This window comes from Chelonia mydas, chromosome 9 (assembly GCF_015237465.2).
Source record: "Chelonia mydas isolate rCheMyd1 chromosome 9, rCheMyd1.pri.v2, whole genome shotgun sequence".
Taxonomy (NCBI): Eukaryota; Metazoa; Chordata; order Testudines; family Cheloniidae; genus Chelonia; species Chelonia mydas.
The window spans coordinates 75925953-75936922 of NC_057855.1; the positions used below are offsets into that span (position 1 = coordinate 75925953).

Here is a 10970-nt window from a genome sequence, read left to right on the forward strand (position 1 = left end):
TGGCCGATGACAACATCCTCATGGTTATAGCTGCATTCTGTACCCTCCATAACATTTGTGAAGGGAAGTGTGAAAGCTTCACTCAGGCATGGACCACGGAGGTTCAACACCTGGAGGCTGAATTTGAACAGCCAGAGAGCAGGGCTATTAGAGGGGCCCAGCGCGGGGCTGTAAGGATTAGGGATGCCTTGAGGGAGCAATTCGATGCTGAGAGCCACCAGTAATGTCTGGTGCCCTGCACAGGAGTGAAGTGCAGTGGCTCCAATGCTAGTAGGCATCTGTGTTTACTACGTATGATGCACTAACTTGCAGTGCCTGTTGCTTTCCTGGGCTCTGGTATCTTTTACTTAATGCAATAAAGAATGTTTTCAAAGCCAAAAAAATTCATTTATTGAAAAGAAACACAACTGCTGGGGAACAGAAAAGGCATGACACATCTGTGCTGTGTGGGAGGAGGGAAGGGGGCAGGGTGGGGAATGGGACAAGCACAGATTTGCGTATGTCTTGTTATCATATTCAGCCTTCCTGTCTGGAGTGTGGTGCAATGGGTGCTGCACTTCAGGCTGGCTAAAATGCATGGTGAAGGGGGCTGAGTGCAGTGGGTAAGGGTTGTAGTTTGCAGGGCTGGGTGGTGAAGCTACAGGTGTCGGAGGCAGCTGGTGGCGGTAAGAAACCGGATGTTGGGTGAAGTGGGTTGGCGGTGACATGGGGGCACAAGGGAAAGAGTTTTGGGACAAGGGCTGCGGGGCGGGGGCAGGCGCGGATCTGCTCCATCTGCAGTGCTATGAGCGCCTGCATTGAGTCTGGTTGGTGCTCCATAATGCTTAGCAGCCGCTCCACGCTTTGGTGCCGGTGATCTGCATTCTGCTGGTGGAGCCTCCTTTCAGTCTCCCACCACTCCTATACTTCTTGATTATTAGTAGGGACTGCTGCATAACTTCATGCAGAAGGTCCTCCTGGCTTCTTCGCGGCCGCTTCCTGATTCTTTCTAGGCTTTCGGCCGTTGATAACAAGGACGGCTGGGATCTCAAGGTTGCATCTGTAAAGCCAAAACGCAACACTTAACAGAGGCAGCATTGTTCACGCCAGACAGAGCAATGATTCGGCTGAACTTAAAGACAAGTACAGTGTACACAATAGCAGAAAGTGCCCGTCCCAAAGCGAGTGCACATAACCCAAGGGAGCCCCGAAATGGCGAGTAAACACAGGGGCAAGGAGGACTGATTGTTTCACGGCCGTACTGTCCTCTGGGGTTCTGTGCCTTGGGGAGAGCCAACAGCTGCAGGGGGCCCCTATACTGAACACTGTCCCCACATTTTCCACAGGATGAGTTAGTCCTGGAAGATATCTCGCTGCTGAGGGTGACCTGGGGAGCAAGGGAGGGTCTTCTACTACAATGCGGCTTCTGCCCTGGCCCTAATGCTGCTTGCCTGTGTGCATCAATGGTCCCTCCAACACTTTCGGCACAGTGGTGCGGACATTTTAGCCTTACTGGGACAAGGAACACAGTAGCTTTGCCAAGGAACCTGTGTAAGAGGATTGCCCAGCTTCTGCATGAGACCTTTGGTGAGATCACTGAGGTCGATTTCTGCATTGTGAGAGAGCACATCAACGCCCTTTTCCGCATCTAGACATGCATGCAGCCCTAACTCTCCTCACCCCAAGAGCCCACACTGAACAACTTCCTTCCCAAAATAAAAGCCACTTACCAGTCACCTCCTCTGCTATTTGTTCTTCCTCAAACACTGTCCGCTGCTACTGGCTACCTTCCTCCTGGCTTGAAAACAGCTCCTGGCTGTATGCATATCGGGATGCCGGGCCGTCCTCTGGCTCTGGGCCCCCCTCCTCCTCAGCACCCTCGCTCCCGCTTTCCTCCTCTTGCCTTGTTGAACTCTGGGCTGCTAAGGCCCCTGGTGCTCTTCGGAGTGGAGGTGGGGTCGCCCCCAGGTATTGCATCCAGCTCTTTGTAGAAACGGCAGGTCGCAGGGGCAGCACTGGAGCGGCGATTTGCCTCTCGGGCTTTGCGGTAGGCGTTCTCCAGCTCCTGCACTGCAGAGTGTCCCGGTCATGGCCTCTTTCCATCATGGCCCTTGATATCTGCCCGTAGGTATTCTACTGCTAATTCCTACTGCTGGAGCGCAGCTGGGACTGGACAGCTTCCTCCCCGCAAACACTGATGAGGTCCAGCACCTTTCCATTGCTCCATACTGGGGATCACCCGGCGCGTGGAGGCATGGTCACCTGGAAAGATGCGCTGAGAGCACTACACGCCTGGCTGAGCAAACAGGAAGGGGAATTTCAAAATTCCCAGAGAATTTAAAGGGCCGGTCTGACAGTTGGTCACCTGAGGGCAGGGTAGTTGAGTTCAAAGTGATGACCGGAGTGGCTAGAACAGGCATTGTGGGACACTTCTGGAGGCCGATCAGAGCGCATTAATGGACCAGGACATCCATTCTGGTCCCATGGGGCTCCAGCCGGGGCGCAGCAAGCTTTATGCTTCTCGTGGAAGTGGATTACCACGGGCGCTCCAGCCGTGGAGTCCAGGCGCTCTGCGTGCCTTGCCAGTGTGAACACCTCAGGAGTTAGGGCGCCCAGGGCTGATTTAATGCGCTCTAACTTGCAAGTGTAGCCAAGGCCAAACAAAGCTCTCAGTGGGGCACGGCAGGGCTGTCCTGGTTTAGAGTGCATGGAATGTACAACACTGAAGGCTTCTTCATGGGGGCAGGGGAAGGTGATGATGAATAAACCCTATGAAGGCCAAGTCAGCATACTGTGGAATGCATAGAAAGTACAGCCTAGTATGTGGTTTAAATGAGGAACATTACTAACCAAGAGGCCACCCAAAATGCACATTTACAGCTTCAAAAACACCTGTCAAAAAACAACAGCACCTGCAACTGGGGCTTTGTTTATCATGAAACACCCTCTGAAGTAACCATGCCCTGGATACGAAGAGGGCATCCATCCCTCTCTCCCTTACCTTCTCTTGCATGATAATCACAGCTCTTGGGAGCAGCCAGATTGCTTATATAGCCCCAGTGGTGCGTGCACAGTGCTCTCCAGACAAATAAGAAAATACATCCCTGTCCTAAGGAGCTTCTAATGTACATGAGAAGGATAAATCCATAGACAACAACAGAGCCTGGTGGATAGGGAGGGAAGCACAGTGGAATAGAGACCAGCATAATCCCATGGCCTATCTTGGCCACAGTACCCTTCTGGATCAAAGAGAGTCTGAACTGAACATGGGAACATGGGCTCAGCTCCATCCAGTGAGATAGGCATAGATTCCCATTCATTCGGAAAGTCGGTTTGTCACAGCACGTAAGGCAGTAGTCGCAGACATACAGACACAACGCAGGTGGCGGGGGGGTGGGAGGTAGAGGGCAGCACCTTCTTTAGAGCAAAGTGTCCTTTATTTTACAATGAATCATTTAATGACAATTCATGAATAATTTAAACCTTTTCCAAACCCCACTCACTCTGCAGCACCAGACATGTGTAGAGCTCGACTTGTAAACATTCCTGGGTGTCGCACTCAGTGTCAGGCTGGCTGGGGTGACAAAGACTAGAACTGAGGAACCCTGAAAAGCAATGGGTTTTGTCACAGCAAGCCTGGCAGCGACAGGGTGGAGAATGAATGTGTCTGAGCTCAAGCACAACTCCCATGATGCTAATGAGTGTTTCTCTTTGGCTTCCTGAGTCCCAGAAGGAGTAACCTGGCAGCTAGAGAGCTGCAGTCTCAGTACCACAGGAGCAGAGTCCCCTACTCGCCAGGCCCTGCTCAGCACCTCAGCTTTCAGGACTCTGCTCCTGCAGCATCTTTTAAATCGATTGCTGATTATCTGGGGAGTGTGAGCACCAAAGGTGAGAGCGTTACTGGTTAGAACAGTGACTGGGAGCTCTTTGCCTTGATGGCTTCCATGGGTGCAGGGGGGCAGCTTTCCCTGGAGCTAGACAGCCCAGTTGCGCGCTCCTGTCATTGTGGAAGATGTCAGCCTGTCACAGCCACTGCAGGCTTATGACAAGTTTAGAAATTGTGGCTTGGCTGTCCTAGTTCAAGCTCTGCCTGCACGCTGACCTGAAAAGCTTAGGGGTTTTGACCACAGAGAGGCAGAGAATTTTCAGCTCGGGTTCTTTTTGTTGAGGTAGATTCATTCCTATCACAATGGCCAAGAACATGGCAAGCCACCCTCAGGCACACTCTGCACTGCTCAGAGCCACTTAGAAGCGTCAACTCAGCACAAAGGTTTGGATGAAAGTTCAAGGGACAGGAGTGTCAACAAAGGGGAGAGTCACGTTTTTAAACAACAACCTGGGATTCTACAGAAATCACCCTCTCCCCCTTCCCCACAAGGCCATTTTTGATACTGTAAGCTGTTGTGTTTTGGGCCATTACAGGAGAATACACTACAGATTTGTTTACACGTCAAGTGCTACAGCCAAACAGCTGCTGTAGTGGAGACACTCACTACAGTGATGGAAAGGTTTTTTCTATTGCTGCGGTAAATCCTCTCCTTTGAGAGGCAGTTGCTAGATGAATTTTTCTGAGGACCTAGCAGTGTCTACATCAGGATTTAGCTCAGCTTAACTAAATCTCCCAGGGTGTGAACTTTTCACACCTCTGAGCACTGTAGCTAGGTTGACCTGTTTTAGGTGTAGACCAGGCCTAAAACTTCCTTACAAGGGGCGTTTCACATGACTCTGCAGCCCTCATATTGCAGGGGGGAAAGAAGGGGTGGGGGGCTTCTTGTTTACTAGGTTGACAAGTAAGAAGTATTTAATTTGCCTATTGAAAGGCCAAGTGACAACTCCTGGAGAATGCGGAACAACAGTTTTGTAGAATAACAATTCTGTTGCTGTGGAGATAACTATCTGCTCACAAACAGAAGAGGGTGGGTTCAGCTGTGAAGCAGGAGGGGGAGATCCATTCAAAGAGCAGCAACCTTGTTTCAGGGCAGGAAACCCATGAGGGAATTCTTTGTAAATACAACAATATTTCCACGGCTCCCACAATGAGCAGTTATCCCTTGCACACACAAAAAAGCAGTATGGAGAGATGGCCCGTGGAGGCTACAGCATGTGTCTAAGCTGCTTGCATCAGGAGGGAGCACCGAATATTGATTTGATTTTGAATGTTTTATTGTCTTGTTTGTGAAGCCTTTAATAGTGAGGGGCAGGTGCCTAAAATACAATAAATATTATTCTCCCTCTCCTGCCCCGTACTATACTTCAGTAACTCTGTCTGTTACAATCTCTTCAGTTCTCTTTTCCTTATTTGGATGATAAGGAATGGGGTCCACCCTGTTGCTTGTGAAGCTCAGATACTTTGACAGCTTCTGATTCTTTTTCAGATGACAGAACATCCCGCAGCTGAGAAACAGAAAGCAAAGAGTGATCACCACCACCAATACCATCAGGTAGTGATTTCCTATCTGATGAGGACAAAGCCACGTGGGCTTGTTGGCTATCTTTGCTGAGAAGTTCCTGTTCTTGTCCTGATAAGAGCACAGAGTTTCATTCAGATCCAACACACTCACACGGGCAGCTTGTAGAATTTCCAGCCAGCTCAGTGCACAACAGCTAAAGGGATTGCCAGCAACGTTCAGATGATTGAGGCTGCTGGACCATCTCATGGTGGCAGGTTTCTCTAAGGCCTGGAGGTTGTTATTGCGAATGTTCAGGTTTTCCAGTGGAGAGCAGACAAGGTCAGGGGGCAAAAGACTCAACTTGTTGTCTGACATGTCCAAGTTTTTCAGCATCTTCAGACAAGGGAACTCTGTCTTTTTATTGTCCATCTGGTTTCCTCTCAGAGAGAGCTTCTGCAAGGAGAATTCCAGACCCTCCAGAGCTCCTTTTGGCATGAACAAGTCTTCATTCTCAGACAGATCCAGGGAGACCAAAGAGGTTTGGTTGAACATGAAAGGATATAGCCTCACAATGTTGTTCCTACGTAAACTCAGATACTTCAGCTGAGGTATGTCACAGAAGGATGTACAGTTACCTCTTTGAGCTGAGTTATGACCTGTTGGTATCTCTCTTCTATTAGCATTCTGGCTCTCACAAGGCTGGAGGCTGTTAGAACCAAGGTCAAGTGTTTCCAGTTTGGGCAGAATACCAAAAAACCACTGTGGCAAGGAATGAATGAAATTGCCTTGAAGATCCAATGATTGCACCGACAGAAAGGCATTGTCATGCATCACGCCTGGCTCCTTGCTTTTCATATCACCAGGAGGTGACTCCACAGCGATATTATGGAGACAGTTCTTAGCCATATTGAGATTCTGGAGGGAGCTCAGATTGTGAAGGAAAGTAACTGGGAACAAATACAACAGGTTACTGCTGAGATCTAAGTCAGTTATCTTTGACAGTCTAGCTGCTGCATTGTAAATATTCAAGGATATGTTAGGTCTTGCCATCTCATCATACCACAGTCTGAACTCTGCTGTATTGGTGGAACTTGGTGCCAAAGAGACCATGGCATTATCAGAGAGGTTTAAGTGTGTGAGGCGATGCATCTTGGGGAGCTCTGGAAAGTAGATCAGTTTGTTATGACTCAGATCTAGCACCTGAAGCTGGTACTGCTCCTTTCTCTCCTCTGTAACAAAGAACTCCAGGGCATTGTAGCTGAGATTTAAAACTTGCAGCTGTGTGAGGCTGAAGCCCGAGATACAGTGAAGGGAATTCATGGCTAAATTCACCACCTTTAGACTTACCAGAGCCTCAAAAGCGCCTTCCTCTATTTCCATGATGTAGTTGTTGTGAAGGTTGATCTCTCTTAGCTGTTGAGTTCCCTGGAAGATGCTCCCTGGCAGCCTGGTCATCTTGTTCCAGGATAGATCCAGTTTCTTTAAAGAGGTGAGATTGCTGAAGTACCAGGCTGCCATATCACTGTCCAAATTATTTGCCGAAAGGTCCAGGACCTTTAGATTCCTCAGGGACCCGAATGCTCTTCCATTGGTGAAGTAATTCCTATCAAGGTGGTTTGCAGCTAGGAGCAGAGAGTGAAGATGAGTTAGATGAGTCAGGGCCATTTCTGACACAGTTGCCAACTGGTTGAAATGCATGTTGAGGTGCTCTAGCTGCCCTAACTTTGATGTGCAGCTTTCCGTCAGGTTTTGGATGAAGTTGTCAGAGAGGTCGAGCTGCTTAACCCCATGGCCAAGCTTCTCTGGAAATGTGCGGAGGCCAAGACCTTGGCATGAGACCTGAACTGAGCTCTATGGAGAAACAAGGAAAGCCATCAATGAGAGTGAAGGAGCTCAGCCCAAACCTCATTTCAGACCTGGCTCCTCTCCTATCACACGCACATCTTACTGCTGTTTGGAATTTTACTAGAAATCCTCAGACACAAGCACGCGCTCCCCTTAGGCAAATACTTTCGACGCGGCGGGCTGAGATCAAGGCATAAGGGCCTTCACACACAGTTTCTAGCATAATCACAAATCTGACCTTGTGGGTGGGAAGCTCTTTCAGAGCTGTAGGGGGTTCTTTGTGACCCGGCTTTCTGAGGTACAGTGGGGTCTGGAACTCAGAGCCGTCCCTTGGGTACGGCGAATCGTGGTGACCTTTCCAGGCCCCGTGCTTTGGGGGCCCCTGCAGGAGGGACCGATTGGGTGGCGAGGTCAGTCCCAGAAGTGACAGATTTGTCACTTCTGCAATGGGCCCCGCATCCCCCTAGGGAGGGCCCTGCTGGCACTATTACCTTCAGGGAAGCCCCTGAAGAAGCTCAGGTTATTGGTTTGCGCTGCTGACACAGATGCACCTACGCTGGGCCAGCAGATCACAGCTTAGAGTCAACGAAGGAACCACACAGCACCTCTGCTCCCTCTCTTGAACAAAAATAAGGCACGAGGGAGGCAGACAGCTCCTGACTGCTAGGTCAGCACTGTTCATTGGCTGATCTCAAGTACCATCATCACCATCCTTTTCCCTCCACCGGCAAGGGTCTGTGTCACATTCACTGGGCTGCAGAAGGGTATGAGACTGTGTGGAGTCTGCCAGCTGCATCCCAAAGCCTAGGCTGCAGTGTGGTGCGTGTCCTGATGGCTCCTCTGTGCCATGTGCCACTCCCCCAAGCACAGCCCTCAGTCAGGCACATATCCAAGGAGGGGACAGGGAGAGAAGAATAGTTCCCATTGGGACCTGCCTCGTCATTTCTTATCCCACAATGAGAAACCTCAATCCTCTGGCAGCCACAATCCTCCCTCAAGCGTCAAGTGATCCATCCCACCTCCTCTAACCACAGCCTATCACTTAGCGAGCGGAAAAAGACACAGCCAGGGGGTGTGATCAAGCCAGGAGGCAGTGCCGTGACCTCTGTCCCTTGTTTTCAAGCTGTAGTTTGTCATTCACTTGAGTGACTGGCTGGGAGCGAGCTCCAGCTTTAGCGCCTGGCCATGAAGAAAAAAAGATGTCTAGGGGTTAGTGCTCTCACTGTCACTGGAGAGACCGGGTTTGAGTTCAGGCCCATGTTCCTTGGCTCTCCAGGCCAAGACAGCCGGGGAGTAGAAGCTGGTTGGGTATAAGGGGAGGAGAAAGCCATCGATCTCATTGCTTACTGCGGCCCAGACGGTCTCCTCCTCTCTCTGCTCTGTCCCCCACATTCTAATTCTAGAGATCTGGTGTTTCACCAACTGGTCCCCAAAGGGAAGCCACCCCGGAGATCAGTCACAGAAAAGTGGGGGAGGAACAGACAATACAAGGTGACAAGATGTGTTCAGGGTATTTAGCATTTCCTGGCCCCATACATACAAGTGCTGTGTCGAGCCTCACTCAGACACATGGTATCCAAAAAGTTGCCCAAGACAGTGTCTGTCTGGTAGAAACTGCTGAAGATGAGGGGTAATGATATCTCAGGGTGACAAAATGAAAGCACCTGGGTACAAGGCTAATGGTGAAAGAGGGGAGATTACAAGGCAGAGGTGTGGGGAGAGAGGCTTGAAGACAAGGTCTGAAAGTCCTTGAGGCAGAGAGAGACAAGAAAGTGTAAGAGAGGGGACATTAAAAAGACAGGCTATTGAAGAGGTGGCTGCTAGGCTGAGGTGGTCAGAGTTTGGGGGGAAGATTTTCAAAATCTGGTTTTAAACTTTCAGTATCACAGCAGGGTGTGAGCACAACCAGCAGTTCCTGTCTGAGACCCACCGGGGGCATTGTTTGGCTATTAAATCACAAAGGATCCTGGGCAATTAGCCTTACCTGCTGGCATGGCAGAGGGTTTGGGCTCACCTCCGCACTAGGCTGGGCTTTGAGAACAGATGGGAGCAGCCAGAGCAGCAAATATCCTCTTTCAGCCAGCCGGTGTTCTGACAGAAACATGATGGGCTCCAGGAGCAAGCAGCCCCTTCCCACTGCTTCTGTGCTCTCATCTGGGCTAAGGGAGGGAAAGACTTCTATATAAATAGGCTCCAGTGCGGGCTTGGGGAAGGAGATAGTGTGTGGGAGTCCCAGCTACAGTAGTGGGAAAATAAAGATATAAGCCTCTGACGGGGAAAAACAGTATATGAAGCCACAAAGGAAAGAGAAACTAGGGAACAGGGGGTGGAGATGCCACTACACATACTTCCAGGTGATCATTTGAAACTATAAAGGAAATAAATATCAGAAAATGGAGCAGATAAGGCCCAGGGAAGGAGAGGAGTTTTTGTGGGTATTCCCCAGTTTGGAAACCACACTGTTGTCCAAAGGGTTTGTCCTAGGGTCTTATCTGCAGCCACCTCCTGCTGTGCTCTGGGTCAGAACTCACAGCTAAGCCTGGTTAGCTTGGATAGGGGATCCCAAGCGAGCAATTAGACACTGTAGGAAATGCTGGGCTCAGGCTAGCACCTAAGACCAGATGGTGCCACCAGGCAAAATGTAAACTGGAAGAGTAGGGCCCCCTTGGCTGCCCAAGCTGGAATAGTCACAGGTGGGAGGTGCTAGACATTTGAGGGGAATCAAATCCCTTTCTGTGGTGATAAACAGCACTGGGGTCATTGTTCAGCACTACTGGCCATGCCTTCCTCCATGAGATGAGGGGGAGATGAGGCTGGAGTGAGCCTGGAGAGGGAATTCCCTTCTCCCTCTCTGGGCTACTGCAGCTCATGCAGAGGGAAATTTTACAACAACACCTGACCCTTTGCTGGGGAGCGAATGCACCAAGGGTTTTACCATCCAGCTCCCATGGATGAATCACCCAGCACAGTCCTGAGGTGAAGTCCAGCTCACACCCTCACGAGGGGTTTCCTGCACCTGGATTATCCCATGGGCTCCACTGGTGCTTCTGCTAGGGGGTGCCCAGTCTCCCACAACCCATGGGCTACTTCTATTCCCAGGATCAGAGAAGCCTCCCAAAGGGATGGGGGATGGAGCCTCCCTGAGCTACATGAAAAGGGAGGCGAGGGCAGGAGAGATGGGCTCAGAGAGGTGACCCGTTTAAACCCCTGGCATTCCACCTTCCCCTCGCCCCCAGACAGTAACAAATGTACCAAGAGGGGAACATGCCCAACCCAACCACACAGCTCTAAGCAGCAGCAGCCAGCAAGAGCCTTTGACCTCCAGCGTAGGGTGCAGTGCACAGAGAACAGAAACCATCACTGGGGTGAGTGAGCAATGAGTCTGCAGTCTCAGCCCAGGGCTCTGTGAATAGGTGTTCACAACATCCCCTCACCCCCAGTTAGCCCCGAACTGAATGGGCCACAGAGAATGACCGCCTTTCTTTCCCTGGACAGGGTGCAACAGGCATGGGCAGGAGCCAGGGGTATATGTGGGTGATGGGAACGGGAACTTGTGCTGCCACTGCCCACTGCATTATCACCATGCTCTCCTCCTGGGCCCCTAATGGTGTGAAGCATGGCTGGAAGATGATTGCCTGGTATTTACACTGCACTGGGGGAGAAAGGGGACAGAGAGAGGGGATTTTCCTATGACAGCCTCATATTTAGGGTGACCAGATGTCTCGTTTTTATAGAGACAGTCCCATTTTTTGGGAC

General features: G+C 50.6%; 1 protein-coding gene across 4 annotated transcripts; it reads right to left on the bottom strand.

The window, feature by feature from the left end:
- Positions 1–365: 365 nt before the first annotated feature.
- LOC102933309 (transforming growth factor beta activator LRRC32-like) lies at positions 366–9389 on the bottom strand. 4 transcript variants are annotated; one of them, XR_006283885.1, is made up of 3 exons: positions 9229–9389; positions 1710–7220; positions 366–1039 (listed from the first exon to the last, which is right to left on the bottom strand). XR_006283885.1 is itself a non-coding variant. In XM_037909297.2 (2 exons), the coding sequence occupies exons 1-2, from the start codon at positions 9316–9318 to the stop codon at positions 5226–5228; spliced, it is 2115 nt and encodes a 704-aa protein (XP_037765225.1). In that variant the 5' UTR covers positions 9319–9388; the 3' UTR covers positions 366–5225. The 4 variants fall into 4 exon arrangements, 1 of the variants encoding a protein (XP_037765225.1); XR_006283884.1 differs by having other exon boundaries at positions 9199–9388; XR_006283886.1 differs by having other exon boundaries at positions 1710–6991; positions 9199–9330.
- Between the last annotated feature and the right edge of the window lie 1581 nt (positions 9390–10970).